General features: G+C 40.1%; 1 protein-coding gene across 1 annotated transcript in view; it reads left to right on the top strand.

The window, feature by feature from the left end:
• The first annotated feature begins 6,427 nt into the window (after positions 1-6,427).
• The window catches only part of BTAF1 (B-TFIID TATA-box binding protein associated factor 1), a 44,387-nt gene continuing 30,910 nt past the window's right edge, over positions 6,428-19,904 (top strand). Inside the window, exons 1-4 of the mRNA XM_005144058.3 lie at positions 6,428-6,732; positions 14,924-15,047; positions 16,036-16,150; positions 16,654-16,800. Of these exons, the coding sequence (XP_005144115.1) occupies positions 6,719-6,732; positions 14,924-15,047; positions 16,036-16,150; positions 16,654-16,800 (400 nt within the window). The 5' untranslated portion in view covers positions 6,428-6,718. The remainder of the gene's footprint in view (positions 6,733-14,923; positions 15,048-16,035; positions 16,151-16,653; positions 16,801-19,904) is intronic.

The raw sequence follows: 19,904 nt of genomic DNA, 5'->3' as shown, positions 1-19,904 counted from the left end.
GAATTAAATGCACTCCTTTTGTTGGTTTTTTTTGTTTGTTTGTTTTGAACTGCACAGACTGATGTCCTTCTTGCTTTAGCTCATGAAAAAAGAACAATCTGACTACTGAAATTAAATGAAAAAAACACACAAAAACACCTTACAGCCACACAAGCTAAAATAATAGAAGAACTTAATAAAAGGTCTCTTCTTGTTTCTCTCATGTTATTTTCATGTTGTGTTTTTCTACAGACCTAAGTAGAAGGACCTGCAGATTTATAGGACACATTTGACCTCATTATTTCCATTTATCTTTGTCTCTAACTGTGGCTCATTTTCACTTGTTACCTTGATTCAGAAAAGCATACTTAGACACCTGACAGGAGCTTTTCTCCCCTTCAGTCTTCTTTCTGGATATGAGATATTAAATCCATTTTTATGATTGTACTCCCATCTATGTATGTATATGTGCATTATCTACCTAAATTTCTGTATATAAAGAGAGATTTCTGCTCTCTTAAATGTCAGTGAGAGATCAGGTATAAAGATGCAGTTGTCCACATGAGTTACTACTTTTAATCTCCTAATACTTCAGAGTTCATAAGCTAGATTTAGTGGCTTTCTTGACATAGGAAGTGGTATAGTTACTAGTAACACCCTGAAAAGAGAGATGAAAAGAGGGGGGATTTAAATGTCAACATAAAACTTTGTTTGTAAAAAAAGAACGACTGTATAAAATGGATAGATTATACCATTTCTTAAAAAAACATGCCACAGGAACAATAAACTACCCAAACGAGAAAACATTTACTTAAATCAGGAGCGTGGATAATCAGGAGCATGGATAACAGCTAGACTAAACTAAGAAACTGCCAGGTTTTATACATAAAGTCTATCCAAACAATATCAATAATTTAAGTGTTCATCTGTTACAAAATAGGGTGGAAAGTAATGCTGTGTTATGAGAAGTTTGGGATCATGGAATTGAATGTTGGAGAAATTAAGCATCATGGCTAAGAAAACCAAGGTTGTTGAACAGCCTTGTACAACAAAGTCGATCAGTTGTACAGCATATCTGTTTATAAAGGAGGAGCTTCACTTCTAAACAAGTCCATGTGGTCTCATGAGGGAAAATCCTTGAGAACAGAAGATAATGAAAGAGAATCACAAGTTTTCCTTCTCTGTCATATCAGGAGCCTCTAACTCAAGAAAATTGTCCTGAATGTGACAGTGTTAAATATGATCAGAAGTAATGAAATCTAATGAGATAATTATACAGCTCTTGTGACATTTGGAAGCTTTTTGATGTTGATTTTCACAAACTGATTGTTATTACAGTCCTGTTTGATGTTGAGGAACTGGAGCCAATCAAACCTTTTTCACAAATGTTGCTAATCTGTGTCGTGGGTGGCAATGCCTTTGCCGTGATTTGTCTCTCGGAATACAGCATTTCACTGGTATCTCTGAGGTGCTTCTTGTACTGTGGCAGCTATCAGTCAGCATCCAGCCTTCAGCCACCATCACTTATGGTGAAGAACTTAAAAGGAAGAACATATATAATTTGCCACTTTTTAAGGAGGTGGCTTTCAAGAAGGTTATACAGCTAGTCAATAACAGAGTAAAAATGATTCAACTAAAAGCATGAGAGTTGGCATGGAAACTAGTGACAATCAGATGGTAAAAAAATAAATAGACATTTAAATAAAAAGCAGAGTATTAATTAGCAAGAAATAAAATTATTTAAGAAAAAATATCCTTCATCACTCAGAAGTCTGATTTTAGTGACACCAATAAAAAGGAGCCTAAACTACAAAGATAAAATGTAAAATAAAATCTAGGAAGATTAAATAATATTTGAAGAAGAAATAGTCAAATATATAAAAATAACTAAGATTTTTAGGTATGATAGAAATAGCCTACAAGATAACTGGTTAGTATGCAGACCTCAGAACAGTAAGCTTTATCAAGAAATACATACTGCAAAGAATGTGCAGAATTTCCCTGCCTAAGATCCTAATACATAAATTTATCTCACAGCAATTCTTCACAAAATAACTAAAGTAATGACAGTGATTAAGACACCAGCAGAGAAGATGTCTGAACTAACTGCTAAGCAGGGACAAGCTTCTAAGTCCAACTTTTCTTCAGACAAGATTTCCAAGGGAATTTAAAAATCAAGTAAGACAGCCAATAAAAGGTGAAAATAATCTTTTTAATCAGACTAGAATGTATCAAATATTATACCTACCTACAGTTACAGAGGGTTTGCTGTGATCCTAAGCAATACAAATGTGCAAGCCTTCAGGACACACACACACAAAAAAAACAACTGGAAAAATAAAACTTGAAGACCAGAACATGTAGAAGATTATGGTATGTCAGAAGGGGTTCCACCAGGAAAACAGTGCCTCTGTCATCTACTAATTGCACAGCCGTAGCATTTAGAGACTGCACCATTTTTTCCATAGGCTCTGTAGGCATATGTATCAAAAAAGCTGCAGTCACTGTGAATCTTGCAAACTAAGCAGTCAGAGTTCACAGATGGATACAGCTGGCCATGAGGAAGAAAACAAAAATAAAATCATTGAGATCAATGGAGGAAGTAATGATTATAACATATCAACTGATTGGAAATTATTGAGTTTTATCTAATTTTTAACTAATTTTATCTATCCTTTTGGCTGCATCAAAAGGTGATCCTGCCCCCCTACTCTGCTCTTGTGAGACCTTACTTGGAGTATTGTGTGCAGTTCTGGTGCCCTCAACATAAAAAGGACATGGAACTGTTGGAACAAGTCCAGAGGAGGGCCACGAGGATGATCAGGGGACTGGAGCACCTCCCGTATGAAGACAGGCTGAGAAAGTTGGGGCTGTTCAGCCTGGAGAAGAGAAGGCTGCATGGAGACCTCATAGCAGCCTTCCAGTATCTGAAGGGGGCCTACAGGGATGCTGGGGAGGGACTCTTCATTAGGGACTGTAGTGACAGGACAAGGGGTAATGGGTTAAAACTGAAACAGGGGAAGTTTAGATTGGATGGAAGGAAGATGTTGTTTACTGTAAGGGTGGTGAGGCACCGGAATTGGTTGCCCAGGGAAGTTGTGAATGCTCCATCCCTGGTGGTGTTCAAGGCCAGGTTGGACAGAGCCTTGGGTGACATGGTTTAGTGTGAGGTGTCCCTGCCCATGGCAGGGGGTTGGAACTAAATGATCTTAGAATCATAGAATAGTTAGGGTTGGAAAGGACCTTAAGATCAGCTGTAAGCGCACACTGAAGCTGGCTCATGTTCATTTTCTCATCGACCAACACACCCAAGTCCTTCTCTGCAGGGCTGCACTGAGTTTCCTTTTTTCCCAACCTGTAGCTGTGCCTGGGATTGCTCCTACCTAGGTGTAGGACCTTGCACTTGGCATGGTTAAACTTCATGAGGTTGGCATCAGCCCACCTCACAAGCGTGTCAAGGTCCCTCTGAATGGCATTCCTTCCCTCCAGTGTATCAACCAAACCACACAGCTTGGTGTCATCGGCAAACTTGCTGAGGGCACACTCAATCTCACTGTCCATGTCAGCGATAAAGATGTTAAACAAGACCAGTCCCAACACCGATCCCTGAGAGACACCACTTATTACTGGTTTCCAGCCAGACACTGAACCGTTGACCACAACTCTTTGCGTGCGGCCATCCAGCCTGTTCTTTATCCACCGAATGGTCCACCTATCAAATTGATGTCTCTCCAATTTAGAGACAAGGATGTCGTGTCCTTTCCAACTCTAACTATTCTATGATTCTATGATTCTAATTTAGGAACAGGTTTGAGAGAGTATACTGTGGATTCGCAGTGCGAGAAACAGTGTGAGAACATATGGAAAAAGAAACGGGAGAAAATGTATGGCTACTTGAAAAATGGGTCAAAAGAAAACAAATTTGCAAAAAGGGTTAGTATGACTATGAGCATGTGAACCTATGCATGGACCAAGAATTCATTTTTATAAGATGTAGGAAAAGGTTTTAGCAGAAGAAAAGGGACTGAAGCAGAAGTACAGGTGAGTATTTCAGTAATGATGTGCTTTACCTAAACGTCACATCAAAATGTAAAAATACATAGTGTGAAATTTGGCTGAATTGTGTTTCAGTTCAGAAAGCCTACTCTTAGGTAAATAATGGATTATTCTTCCTGTCTTTTGCAGATTGTTTTGCTTGGACTGCAGTTTATCATTATTTCAGCAAGTACTCACTGCATAAGACCCATCACCAATATTTTTCCTGACTTATTTTTGTCAGGTAGGATAACTCTCATGGAGCTGTTCAAAACAAACTTTATTGAATGTGCTCTCTGCAATGGCAACTATTAAAGCTGTGTACAAAATGTTTTTAAGGAACCTGGAAGGAAATAGGGTGTTAGAATTGGAAACAGCACCTGAGATTCATTTCAGTAATGCCCACAGCAGGACATGATGGCTGCGGATTCCTGGCTAAACAAATGCAAAAATATTATCAGGGATGTTTCTTGTGTCAACAGCATCAAACACACAAGAAAAGTACATCTATCTTCAGTGTGTTCCTTGCTTCTCCCTACCTCAACACCCTGCTGTTCCTCCCCACCACATGACTAAAGAGCAGGCACCCCATCATGTGGAAACATATATACACATGGGACAGGAGTAGACATATGCCTTGGATCATGGTTCAGGCAGATGAAGCTGCAACACATGATGGCACAAAAGAAGGTGCATGTGGTTTTGTAGTGCTTCAAGAAGAGGCTCTTGGCCTCCAACTAACCCACTGTATTCTTCTACAGGGGGCATATTGAGCTATCTATAGGTAGTTAATACATCAGAGCCATGTCAGGCAAGAAATATGGCGTTATTAGAGTTGAGTGTAGCAGTGTGACACAAATCATCTCTATGCTTAAAATGAAGTCTGTGGTTTGCTCTGGCCACACTGTGTAAAGCAGAGTTCTTGGTCTGACTCATATTGCTGGTGTTTGTTTGCATTTCAACACCAGCTCCTACTCACCAGAATGCCCACCAAAGGATTTGCAAGGAGACAGGAAAGAGGCACCCAGGGCAAACCTTACAGAGGACTTGGGTATAAAGTGCACCCACATGGAAGAATAGATTGAGCTATTATGTACCACCAGCTTGTTTATACATTTAGATGGCATTAGTATGTCTAGTTGGAATATGCATGTTAGTAGGAAACAAGTAAGCAAATCCATATATGAAGAGTTTACTGCTACAGGAAAACCATCCAGTGGAAAGGCTGGGGGCAAGCAGAAATCCCTATAGAAAGGCTTGGTATGAAATACACACCATGATGGGCTTTAGAAGAAAACTTTATAATACAGTATTATGCAAATTCATGTATTTATGCGAGTTTATCCATCACTTACAGGAAAGAAAAAAAATCTGTTCTAGTTTTCCATTTATCACATGAAAGGTTTTGTGTATCAGCTAACTTTACATTCCTGGGACGTCCCTGATCCTTCACTGGATGAGAACATTAAGTGATTAGTCGAAGGCTAATTTCTTAATCAGTATTACTCTGGATCTGATCAAGCTGGCAGCATGCAATTGCAAAGCCTGGCCTCCTTCCCAAAGATTAAGGGCCTAGCTGCCCAGGGTACTGCACGCCTGGCGGAGGGGGTGGCCGGGCGCGACCCTGAGGCCTCGTCCTGTTCTGCAAGCCTCCGCAGCGCGGCCGGGCCGGAGGACGAGCTAGCTGCCTCAGTAGAGGAGACGGCTGGAAGTGTAAGGAAACGCGGTCGGTGACAGCACCGTGACACAACAGCCAACCGAAGTACCCCCTCACTGGCTGGGGGCTAGTGCAGACTAATGAACCTTGTGGGTAGGCGGGGTGAGCCCGCTCCCACCGTCCGGCCCCCTGTGGGGAGCTCAACCTGGAGAGCGGCGGTGGCGTGGCGGATGCGTTCCCTCGCAGAGGGCGCGGCGCTGGGCGCACTGCACGCCGGGAGCTGTAGTCTCCGCTGTCTAGGCGTCCGAGCTGCAGCGCCGGGCGTAAGCTGAGGCGCAGTTCACCTCTCTGAGTGGGGAGTACCGCGTGAGTTTTCCAAGTTCTCCGTCGGCCTCTCTCGGCATGCTGGTAGGAGAGAAGCACCACCGCACTATAGACTGTTAAAGAAAAGCGTATACTTTGCGTTTGGATGCCTCTCCTCTTCCCTTGGGATGAAGGACTGGAGCGCTCTCCTTTGCCTCCCCCCCCAGCCTTGCAGATGGTACCCCCCCGCCGAAGGCTGGCGCGCCCCCTCAGCCGGCTCGGCAGGCTCCATGGCCGGTCCTGCTCAGTCCAGGCGCTGCGTGCGCCCCGCCCTCTTTGCTCTTAGAAGCTCTCTCTCCATTGGCTGCGGCCGGACGCTCTTGCCAATCAGGAAGCCGCTATCATGGAGGAAGGGAATAAATACAAGATGGCTGCTCATATAAAGCCAGGCACTGGGCTTCGCCCTGGCGATGGGCGAATAGAGGCTTTAACTCGCGCTCCGAGGCTTGGGCACCGCTCCCGCCCGCGCCGCTGCTGCCCCGCTGGGGGGAGAGAGACTCTGACCGTTGCCGGCCACAGCTGCGCTCAGCCGCTCCCCGCGGATCACCGGCGGGGCCGAGGCTGGGTGCGGCGCCCGAGAGGCCTGAGCTAGGCCCAGCGCCTTCCTTCCTGAGAGAGCGGCGCCGGCACCCCCGCTCACTGTCCCGCCGCTCGCCTCCAGCGACTCGTAGCTCCCGGGCGGCCATGGCCGTCTCCAGGTCGGTAGAAGCTGGGGAGGGTGGGGGAAGGAGGGCCAGCAGCGGCGGCCCGGAGACCCGGGCCTTCCGTGTGGCCTGGATTCGGGGGCTGTGGGGGTGAAGAGGTTCCCCCTCCTCTCGTGTCGGGAGCCTGTCGAGGCCTCTCCGGGGCCTCCACGCTCCTAGGCGGCATGGGCCGCCTTGGTGAGATTTGGGGTGGCTGCTTGCTTCGGTGCCTAGCTTGCTTCCTGGCCGGGGGTCCTCCAGGGCCTGGCGCACAGGGAAGCCCCCTCCCTTTCTCAAGCCGCAGGGGCTCTGCCTGGGGCGCCTCGGGCTTCTTGCAGAGCTCGACGCCTTCGTTTTGTTGGCAAGTGCTTCTTTCGTCTTAAGCTGCTAGGGAATAGGGGGTAATGATACCGAGTCTGAAGAACTGGCAGGAAACCGTTTCGCTTTTCAGAGCCTTTAGTTGTAAAGTAACCGAAATAAAATAGGCTTCCATGGAGAAAAGTAATTACTGTGTTCTGGCTCTGTCTCAAGATGTTGGGTAGTATCTGCTTACACACATGTGCGCTGGGGTGTGCCAGCGTTTAAAGTATTCACAGATACAGAGGTATGGCTTAATAGAGCTGTTTTATAAAAAATGCTGAGCACAAATTCCTGCCATCTCTTTTTGTGTGTGTGTGCCTGAAATGGGCACGTTAAGCTTCCTGACAGGATAGTTGAAAGGAAACAATGAATCCAAATTAACCTTGTGATAAGCTTCAAGTCATGTGTTGATAGTATCTCTGTACTTCGAAGTCTTATACCAAATGTAAATTCTATTCCTGAAACTGTGTGGGAATACCTTTACAATTCTGTAGAGTAAAAAGTAAAGGTGTGCACACTTATACTGGAAATCCATTGTTAATCAAAATTTAGAGCAGCAATACACCTTTTAAGACTTACAGTAGCAGGTGTTTTAGCTTTGTAGTTTCTACAGTGTCCTTCGTCTTATTTTACTGTTTATTTTTTATTAACTTGTTCTATATTAATTGGGTTTGGGTTTATAAGAAAAAGTTGGCTCTGGTTTCTTTGGGGCTTTTTTGTTTGCTTGTTTGGGGTTTGTTTTTTTTTTTTTTCTTTATTATTCCCCAAAGCTGTCCATAAGAATCTGGAAGTAGTAAGGATTGCTGTGACAAGACTACCATGTATGTTAAAATACTACTGTAAGCCATCATGTAAAATAGAGTAGCACTGTAATTACACTAGGTGTGGGGCAGTCTGCTTAAGTAACTGTGCTAACATACATGGGGGCTAACTGGAATGTCAAGATACAGCTTTCAGCTGTATGCTCAGGTGGTGTGTACTGTAAAGATTGGTTTCAGATTCAGTTACCAGTGTTTCTGCAAAACCACATGGCCTTAGTGAAAAGCAGCAGTGCACTATGCGAAGATTCTGTAATGCCTGTTTGGTCTGGTGACCAGCAGGACAAAAACCTGTGTTGGATAAGACCCAAGTTTCAGTGCGGAGCACTAAAAAAGTTGGTATGTTAACCATGATAACATGATACGTTGCTTTAGAGTACAGTTTTAAGATCAAAATGTATACAAGTTGAATACAAGGGATAGGACTTTAATAAAGATGTTGTAATACTTGTGAGTTCATAAAGAATGGATCCAATTCCTCATGTAAATTAGGTAAAAGAATTACACATTTTGGAGTGTTCTAATATCTTGGTTACTCCTGGCAAACTATTGTTTCTATAATTGTAAGAAGTGGTACTGTGTAAATGTGGCCTTGCACATGTTTTTTAACAGACACAGCAAAAACAGCTCTTATCCCTTTGAAGTTACACAGCAACTGGACCAATGAACCTTTTAGCTGATGGACCATAGGAATGCTGATGATATAATGTCAGGGTTGCTTTTGTAAAATAAAAAATGTTATCTTCCCCTTTTACTTCAGCATTGAATTTCCAAGGTCCTTTCCTTCAGACATACCACAGATAATTTTGTACGCTTACATACTACATATCTGTGTTTTCGTGAAGGGTATAGTTTGTTCCACCTTCTGTGCCAGCTCCACTTAACTGTAGATATCTGCACTTGTCCTTTAGGAAGGTAGTGATATTTTATGGTTTTTAAGGTCCAACATAATACTTCATTGCTGTAGAATGATCCTTAACTATACAAGTGTGGAGAGCATGGGAGAAGATGATTCAAATTAATTTTTCTTCAAGGACCATAGGCTTTGCTGAGTGCATATTAAACATTGATATTAATAAATAGCTTCATTAGGGTTAGTTCTGTATAGTAACCATATTAAATAAAAGCCATTTTTTGAGCCGTATTTCTGCATCTCAAAATAGTAAATTTAAGGGTTGCTTTCCCAGTGAAGTTTAGTTTCTGCTGTTTGGTCAATTTAAAACCTTTCTTAAACCCCTGTTCTGCTCAGGAATATCTAACCAAATATAGGGAATGCTTTGAAATACCTCAAAATTGGATTGAGAATTTGAAGCTTTGCTGTTAATAAGGCATCTGAAAAACAGTCGTTGATCTATAATCTGTTGACAAAACAGTCTGTTTTATTCTGCATTATATGCATACATGTTTGTTTTAGCAGATTCTGCTTTTATTTGTACCAGCCTGACTGAAGGCCTGCTTTTATGTACCATTTCTGTGATGATACACTAGAAAACAGACCCAAAAGCAGAATAGTTGCGCTGTATATGCTAATCTCTGTGGTAGTTCTATGCTGAAAAGGTTAGCTAATGAACACCGTCCTCCAGAAGTATGTATAGGTGGGTGGGATGGTTGGTGTTCTTTCTGTGAATGCACAAGTTGATTTGGTAGGCTTTATCTTCTGTCTCTGATCTGGAAAGTATGAAGTAGTACAGTGTCTGCATAGCTAATACTAATAATTAAAAAGGAGTAGAACTGAGAAGGAAAAAGGGAAGTGAAAGGTTTCACCTCATCTTCATTCCTACAAAGTATGTGATCCAGGTGAATACAGTGGCTCACAAGTGATCTCTTGAGATGCTTTAGATGAAAAAGTAATACTGCCAAGAAAATGACAACACTCATGGATTACTCAGGGTGATTAAATTTCAGTAGATAATAAAGTGTTGATTGTCCCTTTTAATATCTAATAAAAGTTTTTTTCCAGTTTATTTGATGTGGTCAAAGGCACCTCATGTGTTGTTCCAACACTGAGGCTGTTAATATCTTTCCCCTATTTTTGAGGCCCTATAAGTATGAAGGAGAACAAATCTGCTTTTAAAATGTGATTAAAAGCACAAAACTGGTGAGATGCATTAAGAATAAATTGTTTCAATAATGTTTCAGTAGTATATCTTTAAGTTCACCTTGGAAGACCTTAAAGCCAACCTCTTCTGGGTATTTTCAAGAGGGTTCCTTAAGGAAGTATAGGAGAGCATAACAATTGGCTGCTCTTGCAAGCATTCTTGATTTGGTCCTTGTAAGTTTAGTACTAGTTTCTAGAGTCTTCAGTGTTTTCATTTAATTGGATTTCTGTATAATTGGCAATATGTAGATAAGAACCTAGTTTTTAACTTAAATAAGGTCAGAAGGTTATGATAGTAAAGCTCCTGGAAAATAATTTGGCCTCACATTCTTGATGTTTGACATGTAGAGCTGTGACTTCCCAAGAACAAATGGTTGCATTGGCTGTCATCATTACATTATAAAACATTTCAAGTTTAATACTGCATCATTGGGGGGGTTGAAGTTCTTACCAAGATACCAAAATTACCCAAGAATCTCTTTTATGGGCCCTGTGTACCTTTTGGAAATGTTCTTCTGGGGTTATCCCAAGCTTTCTGAAGAAAGAATTTAGCTTCTGACCTGTTGGAAGCTATTGCTTCATGGCTGCTCTTGCATGAAAAGCAGGAGTTAAACTGAGCAAGAAGTATGTTTCAGTACTATTTAAAGGCATATGCCTGTATCATTAGAATAGCTAGATGTTCTGTAACCAGTGTGATTACAGCAGTTCTGACTCAAAAGAGGGGAAGAAAAGTGTAACTCTTCCCTGGTTGATGGAGATGAACTCTCAGACCAGGACAGTGGGCTGGCTTCCCTGTTGCTGTTTGTGGGAGGGAGCGCAGACACAGTCATGGGGAGGGGGAGAGCCAAAGTAGTATGTGCAGTACTGCCCAAATGAGGTAGAGCTGCGGAATTTCTCAGACACCTAACAGACTGAAATGAAAGTTGAATGTCAGGATTACATTCTGATGAGAAGCTTAACCTGATTCAGCAGCTAGAACATGATTGAATGCTCACTGAGGTATTCCCTGTGTAACTTGTTAATACATTTCTTCTATTAGTATGTCTTTGCAGCTATTTTAATTTTTTACTTTCTCACGGTTTTTGTAATGTGATTGGTTGTATGCTTTTGGGCTGCCTTGTTTGATGTCGATACATATGTAATAATTTACAAATAAAGCTTGTACTACCTAATAATTATGGATTCTATGATATGAAATATGCTAATTTTAGCATTCAGTTGGTTTCTGTGTGCAGCATACAATACTGTGAGCAGTGGAGTCATGGAGGTCTTATTTTACTCAAGGTGTCCCTTCCACTGCTCTGTAGGAAAAAAGATGATTTCTCCTGTCCCCAGCCCCACCTTCATAACTATTTTGTAGTCTCCCACCTATGAGAAGTAAAATAACAATCCATTCTTTGTGTTTCATCACACTTTTTTTTTGTTTTGAATTCTGTTCAGTGATTTTCTCTTGCTTTCTGATTGTCTTTTGGGGAGTTGTTTACTTGATTATTTTAATGGTTTGTGTATGCTTTGTTAGGGGTTTGATTTTTTTGAGCTGTGAAGCTGACCGAGCTGGGATTTGACCAAATGATAAAATACCACTGACGGACTATCAGGTCAAGAAGAAAAGCTGAGGCATCTCCTTTTGTACTTAAGTTTAATTTCACCATAGTTGTCAACCCTTGTCAAGTCTAAATTTTGGTTTATCAACGTTTTCTATGTTTCCAGGCTATTTATGTACCTAGGAACCATGCCTGGGAGGAAGCTCTTGGGTGTTGAAATACAATTTATACTGTAAATACTAAAGAGTATTTCCTTGCCTTCCGATGGGTGCTAGATAACAGTTTTCCAAAGTGCTCTAGGCAGAGTTTGACATTAGAGTGCTTCAGGGACTATTGTACTGAGGGTTTTTTGACAATTTCACAATTCTAATGGGTTGTGGGATATGCAGGTGTAGTTGTGAGCTGTTCTGTACCAGTTGGCATTTGCTGTCAGTGACTGCTCCCTGGACACCTGAACATACTGGCATACCCACAGATGGAGAGTCCAAACAAATCACTTCATTGGCAGCAGTGATCAGTTCATAGTCCCTTTCAAGCCTTGGCTTACTGAAATCAATAAACTGGAAGCTTCCCCATCTGAAGTTCTGTGGGGACCCAGTCCAGTCAGAATGCTTACAGTGGGATGATGAGGATCTTTATACAATTCAGCTGTATATGTCTTCTTTTGGAAACATATTGGAGATATTGATGATAACCTCTGTATCCTGACCTGGTCGTTAACTATCCCAATACTAGCTTTCTAATGCCTCTATTAGAGCACTTCACTTTGCCACACTGACTTGCACTTCAGTGTTTGGTTTGTGAACTCTGAGCCACACAGTGCTCTGCTCATAGCACTGTCTAGCATGGGAGGCAGAGAACCACATGCCATTAGAAAAATCTTAGTTCTCTTTGGCTTTAATTGCTTATTTAGAGATTGTTAGTCTATTCTGAGAATGAAAACCTTGTCAAAACTTAGGAAATTTCTCTCCAATCTCCAGGTCCTCAAAGTTAATTTGTTTAGTATTTTCAGTATTTCTTCATTCATAATGAAGCTAAAAATGAAAACTTTAAATTAAAAAAGCCCTAGTCCTGCTTATCAGTGGCAACTTTCTCAGTGCTACCCTTCCAACACTGAAACCTTCCTATAATGATCTGAGACTAGATTTTTTTGTTTGTTTTATTTTACATTTGTGTGTCAGTTAAGCATATTGAAGTTTAAGACCACACATTACAAACCAAGCATACTGCAGGTTAGAAAAACCCAAAGGAAGTAAATAGGTGTATTTTGTAGGCAATACAGCCTCAAAAAGTTGTGTGTTTTAGGAGTGAAGATCTAGTGTTGTAATAAAGATTGTAATTAAACTAGAGGTTTTTTTGAGGGTAGGCAGTCACAGTGGTTTCCTCCTGTTTTGAAACATGAGGAATTCTAGGTGAGGAAGTGGTCTAAATTGCACTTTCTGCTTGAGTTTGGAGATGGGGAAAAAAAAACAACCACCCAACTTTGATAGTTGAAGGAGTGGGTGGTGCTAAATGGCAAACTTGAGTATGGAACATTGAAGTTTCACAGGGAGATGAAGAATGAAAGGGGTGAGAACAAGCAAGTTGGAGCAAGCTGTGGTTGCTCTGCAAGCTGGCATATTTTGTACTGAATAATACTGAATGCTGCAAATCAGGTTGGGTTATTACTGTCAAGTGTACTAAAGAAAAAATGCTGGTAAGTAAGTATCTGGTATGTTCTTCCTGGCTAGCCCACTCTCAGTGTTTTGGAAGAGTTGGATCTGGAGAAATCTTTTCTCCTTGACTGTCTAATCACACACAACAACTGGTGTAGATATGTTTGGGTTTTCGTCTTTATATAACTCGAAAACATTTACAAATTAGTAAATCTCAGCAATTTGAAACTATTTTTATCTACAGGAATTGAAATGGGTTCAGCTGTTTTAGGAGTACGAAGAGAATTATTTCAAAGCTTTCAGAAGTAGTCTAAGATAATAGAATAATTTAAAACACTATCAGCTTGGTTTTTTTTTAATCTAATGGATAATACTTAGCCTAGTACCCTCCACCATGAGAGCATTTGGGGTTTGGAACTTTGTTTCTGACATTACTGCCTTGACTGTGTATCACTGTTGTTTCTAATGCATCATAGCACATTACAAGATAACTCTCAGGAGTAAGTGCAGCTTAAGTGTGTCAAAGAAAATAAAAAATCCAGTGTTGCTGGAAAGACTTATTTTTGGGATTGATTGCTTTGTTTGGGTTTTTTTAATGATTGGAACTGATGTTTAGGACAATTTTGGTAAAATGTGATTAGTAGCAACAGACTGACAATCAAAACATTTGTCCTTTCCTGTATTTTCTCAAACCTAGGGTATGTGTTTATGAGGAAGGTTTGTTGTTCAGGGAAACTATCCCTATTTCATTAGCCTGTGTTATAGGTGAGCCTCACTGCTGTGTAAATTCCAGCTTTGTATTGTTGCAGTATTTGGAGGCGTAGTTTTATTATTAAGGTTAGAAGGAATAGTTCTGATTGTGAGTTTGAAATCTGTCCATGTAGTACATTCAGTAATAACCTCATACTGCCCAATAACTAATAGATAAACTAGGCACCCTGTGGAGAGAGTTCTGTCCCACTTAAGTGGAGGTAGTAATGAGCGTTTGTTACTTCCATCATTGATTTGATTAGGTAGTCTCTACTTTTACATGCTTTTTATATGATGAAGAGTAGTTAGCTATTTCTCATTTAATGCTTCTGAAAATTCGTGATCAGTATCTTTTTCACCAAATACAGAGTTACTGTGCAAAAATTTGCTGGTTAAATTCCTGTATTTCCTGGAAAGGCCAGAGGTGTTGGATTATCTCAAAGCTGTAAATACAACAGCAGGTTTGGTCTTTTATATTTCAGGTAGTTAGGGAGAAAATATGTGAAAAGTAAAAATTTGTGGTATAATGGAAAAGCAGAGTTTGATATTATAAATGACAGTAAGTCTCCAAAAGAAATTATAGTGCACAATACGAGCAGTTGAGCCCTTTGCTTTCTCTGTCAGTCAGAATTTGATGAAGATCATTTGCAGCTTAACAGTATTTAAGATGGAAAATGTTCTATCACAGAGCAAAGAAGGGAGCAAATTAAATTTCCCTTGTAACTGCAGATTTTTAAAACCTAATGTTTCTAACAATTTCTTTTTTTTTTTTTTTTGCTTACCAAGTTAAATGTTCTTTTAGAATAACTACGCTTCCTATTAGAAAGAAGTATGTTTGCCACCCTGTCAGTTGACATTGTTTATGCCAACATTTCTTCTGTTTGCATGAGATAAACTGAAAAATGTGGGGGAATATTAATAGAAATGGGAAGCTGAACTATGGATAGCATAACATTTTTGGGTTTTGTCAATCATACTTAGGCTTGATCGTCTCTTCATTTTACTGGACACCGGTACAACACCAGTAACAAGAAAAGCAGCTGCACAGCAGCTTGGGGAAGTAGTGAAACTGCATCCTCATGAACTGAATAATCTCTTATCTAAGGTAAGCATCTTTTTTGTTTTATTTTTCTAGTACTTTAATGGTGAGAATAAAGCTAGTTTAAAGGTGTGTGGGTTCTGTGGCAATGAGAAAAAGTATAGTAGTTGAAGAAAATTAAGAGACTAATTCTGTTAAACTTGCTGTTTGGTTAGCCTCCAAAATGGTTACGTAAGTGATGTTTCTGTTATTAAGTGTTCACTGTAAGTTCAGATTTTTTTCTATGAAGAGAAACTTTACTGCCTTATAAAAATTCTTGATTCTGCCTTTAAAGATTGTTATCTGTGTGAAACAGCATTAAAAATATAGGAGGCTGCATATCTTTAAAAGGGCTGGAAAATGGAATGAGATTTCCATTAGATTGAGACTTCAATCTGGCCAAGTCTAGTAAAAACAAAAATAGTCTGTATCTGACAGCTGGAGATGGCTGAGTGACCTCAATTCTACTCTTATTGAACAGGTGCCCTCACCAGAATTGATGGTGCCAACAGAGTCGCCAAGAAATCATGAATAGCAAACCACTTTCAGAGAAAGAAATAGTTTTTCCAGATTTGAGTCAGTGCTGAATTAGTTTAGAAGAGCATATATTGCTTCAAGTGACCCATGTTGTCTCTCTTCTTGGGGTAAATGACTTCAGAGTTTTAAGGTCTATTAATCTCTTTTTGAATGCTTCCTTTTAGAAAGAGTGAAAGGGAAAAAAAAGTCTTGTTCAGTACCTGGAGAAAATCAAGGTTGAGTTTGACTGATGGGAAGAAGTGTATCTTATAAATTCTTAGTGTCTGGCTATGACAAGATTCCTCCTAAGCAGTGAGAAATAGAAAAGGCTGCTTGCATTTCTTTGGCTTGATTCCTTGTGCTTTTTTTTGTTGTTGTTTTGAACGTTGTCTTAATCCATAGCATAAAAAGTGAGTGTATTTTAATAAAGCATAATAGCTGATGGGTTTTGTGAAAGTAGATTTTAAACAAATAATTATTTATTAATCTCTCCTTAAAGGTGTTAGTGTATTTAAGAAGTACGAATTGGGATACCCGTATTGCAGCTGGCCAGGCTGTTGAAGCAATAGTGAAAAATGTACCTGAGTGGAATCCAACACCAAGATCAAAACAAGGTATTTCTTAAACAAATTATATACAATTAATTTTTCATCTGATATGAAACTTTTTAAGGCAGCTATGTAATTCTGTTTCTTTATGAGCATAGACTTTTTTATATGCATGGACTGTAGTAAACCTCTTTAGCTTTAGAAGTTTATATTCAGTTACGATGATATGCCTGACCTTGTACTGACTATGTACTTGTGAGCCATATGCAGTTCAAACTGCATGTTGGCCATGTGTACAGAAAAGGCCTAGTGGTATGTTAATGTACAAGATTTAAAAAAGCTAGATTTATCAAGGAAAATAAAATCTACTCAGTTAAGTGCATTGAGCTGTTTCAGTCTGTGTTTGTGAAACGAAGCCTTTGAACTTTATGAATCGAAATGCTCTATGTCTGATTCCTTTATGGGAGAGTAATTGCTTCTTCCTCTTTCTCTCACTTAATCTTCTGCCAGAACTTTGTATAAAAATTTCAGCACATTGTCCTTAATACTGTTTTCAATGTCCTATCTAGAACCAGGCTCAGAAAGTCCCGTGGAAGATTCGCCTTCAACGGATCGGTTGCGTTTTGACAGGTTTGATATATGTCGGCTGTTAAAACATGGTGCATCTCTTCTTGGATCTGCTGGTGCAGAATTTGAAGTCCAAGATGATAAATCAGGTATATCTTTACATTTTACTTGCAGACAAGACTGATAAAAAAGTTTGTTGTGGTAGTAGAGTTTAGTTATCCATGGTTTCTCAGAATGGTAGGAAATAATGGAAGAAAATACTCTCCAGCATAACTGGTTTGAATCATCTTAAGTTAAACAACTCTTTTGGGGAGTGGGTATTTTTTGTTAATGTGTCCTCTCATTAGTTAGTATGTGTAGAGTGGTAAGAGGAGAGTGTAAACCCAAAAGAGGGAGCAGAAAAAGCAATATTAAAGACTTTCATAGAACTTCTGTAGACTTGTAAGAGGTGCAATAACTATCACCACTTTTAATTAAAACGGCATTCCCAAATACAGTAGTCAGAAACCTTCAAAGTATAGAAAGACTGAATGAGAAGTACTGTGATAAAACTGTCAGAGTTGGAAGGTCAGATATCAATGTCTGTCTGACATCTTTGGTTTCAAGTGATTTATCTGAAATATTTCTGTAACTTTGAGCTCAGTGTTGGTTTATAGCAGTGTAATAGCATTTTAATATAAGGGTTTTATTGCTGTTACTATACTTCCTAGCTCTAATTCCAGTCCATTGTCCCGTTTCTGCACCAGATGAAATGATGCTATAGATAAGAATCATCTCTGACTGCATAGCCCTGATTTACTTGTTCCCTGTGTGTCATGTGTTCTGTGCAGCATACATAGATCACACTAGGTCAGTGAGGAGCAGAACCTATGGCTGCTGACTCTTAAGCAGTATCCTGTCTGTTAATCCTGGCTGCTGTTTTATTGGTTGCTGTATTTTATGCTAAGGTGATATACAAGTTTCGTATCTTCTAATGATAACTGTTCAGAAATCAAGTAGACGGACTAGGACACTTTAGCTCATAGAAGTCTGACATTTATCCCAGTGACATATGATTGCACATAAAAAATTTTATGACTTAAATGAAAAATATAATATAGAAAACTAAGGAAGTGAAACAAAAATTAGGTTTAGTTGCTGCATTTTGGAGCAAGATGATACTTAAGGTCCCTTCCAATGTTAACCATTCTATGATCTTTTTTTAACTGGTGGGAAAATGTATATTCTCTTCACTTGGTAGCAACTTTCCTTTCCAAATAAGTAGCCAGCATAAATGGACGTAAAGCAAGTTAAATAACCTTTAGAGTTAGCAGTCTTTGACACTTTTTCCTAAGATGAACTTGTGAAGGATAAAATACTTTTTTAGAGAGTGGAAGTTGTTTGTATTTCTCTGCTTGCCAGTTAAATGTTCTTAAAAAAACAAAGCCAAATAAAACCCCAAAACAACTTATTGGTATAGATATAATTAAGTACTAATTACTGCTTAGCCTGGTGTGCACCCCAAAACTCTGCCAGTATTGTTAACCTACTTGCAATTTTATGTGCACATATTTGCCCCCAGCCTCCCCTTCCTCCCTCCCAAATCTCTTGGCTGGCTTCCTTACCACACATGTAAAAGGAGAGTAAAGTCCAATGGCCCTACAAGGTACAAATTTTGGTTTACTTGAAGGGTTTATTCTACTCAGGCACTAAAATATTTTTTTATGTAGATGTGAGTGCTCCTTAGTCTAGGTGTTTAGTAGTAATTACAGTGTTGAAGCTTCACAGCATTCTTGAGGTAGCTTCTATTAACTTCCTAAATGAGCCTTGTTTGTCACAGGAAGATTGAGGACAGCATTGTAAATGGGCTCCAGCATCCTAGGAAAATCATGCTTATGCTTCAGTCTACATTGCAGCCAGGAGTTAGTGTGAGTAGAAGGAAAGGAGACACCGGGGTCTGGTGCGTTTTACAAGAAAGAACATTCTAAGAAAACAAGTTCCAGCTCATCTTAATACAGGGTATTGGATTGAATATTATTTGGGGGTTTTATTGGTGGTTGTTACTTAAGTCTGTGTTTCTCAATAGAAGATAAATATTAGGAGTAAAAGAAACCTTAAAAAAAAACAAACCCACTCAACCAAACCAAGCGCTGCCCCCCGCAAAAAACCCACTCCAGAAACCAACTGCAAAAATCATAGAATCATAGAATAGTTAGGTTTGGAAAGGACCTTAAGATCATCTAGTTCCAGCTCCCCTGCCATGGGCAGGGACACCTCACATTAAACCATATCACCCAAGGCTTCATCCAACCTGGCCTTGAACACCACCAGGGATAGAGCATTCACAGCCTCCCTGGGCAACCCATTCCAGTGCCTCACCACCCTAACAGTAAAGAATTTCTTCCTTATATCCAGTCTAAACCTCTGCTGTTTAAGTTTCAACCCGTTACCCCTTGTCCTATCACTACAGTCCCTAATGAATAGTCCCTCCCCAGCATCCCTATAGGCCTCCTTCAGATACTGGAAGGCTGCTATGAGGTCTCCACACAGCCTTCTCTTCTCCAGGATGAACAGTCCCAACTTTCTCAGCCTGTCTTCATACGGGAGGTGCTCCAGTCCCCTGATCATCCTCGTGGTCCTCCTCTGGACTTGTTCCAACAGTACCATGTCCTTTTTGTGTTGAGGGCATCAGAACTGCACACAATGCTCCAAGTGAGGTCTCAACGAGAGCAGAGTAGAGGGGCAGGATCACCTCCTTTGTCCTGCTGGTCATGCTCCTTTTGATGCAGTCCAGGATGTGGTTGTATTTCTGGGCTGTAAGCGCACACTGCTGGCTCCTGTTCATTTTTCTCATTGACCAACACCCCCAAGTCCTTCTCTGCAGGGCTGCTCTGAATCTTTTCTCTCAAAAATCAGCTGATCCACAGTGATACATGTGCTCAGTAAGAAAGTGCTAGTTCTTGAGTCAGTTGCTGGACTTAATTTTTAGTGTGTTCATTACTATCACAATACACTTTCTTAAAAATACAGGGAAAGCTTAGTTTTTTACTTCTGTCAAACAAGTGTTATTCAATGAACTGCAGGGGAGCTATTGCTTAAAAAATGACCACTGTTTAAGTAGCTATAGCAGCAGAAAAGGTCTTCCTAGGAGTCAGCATGATTAGATTTAAGAGATTGTACTGATGTATTAGCCAAGTACAAATTAATTCTGTAACCTTGGGCTTTATGTTGTTTCACTGAGCAAATCTTCAATAATACATCTGGTTGGAAATAT

Source organism: Melopsittacus undulatus, chromosome 4 (genome assembly GCF_012275295.1).
Source record: "Melopsittacus undulatus isolate bMelUnd1 chromosome 4, bMelUnd1.mat.Z, whole genome shotgun sequence".
NCBI classification, from domain to species: Eukaryota; Metazoa; Chordata; class Aves; order Psittaciformes; family Psittaculidae; genus Melopsittacus; species Melopsittacus undulatus.
The sequence above is the reverse complement of the archived record's forward strand: the minus strand, read 5'-3'. Positions and strand labels throughout refer to the sequence as shown.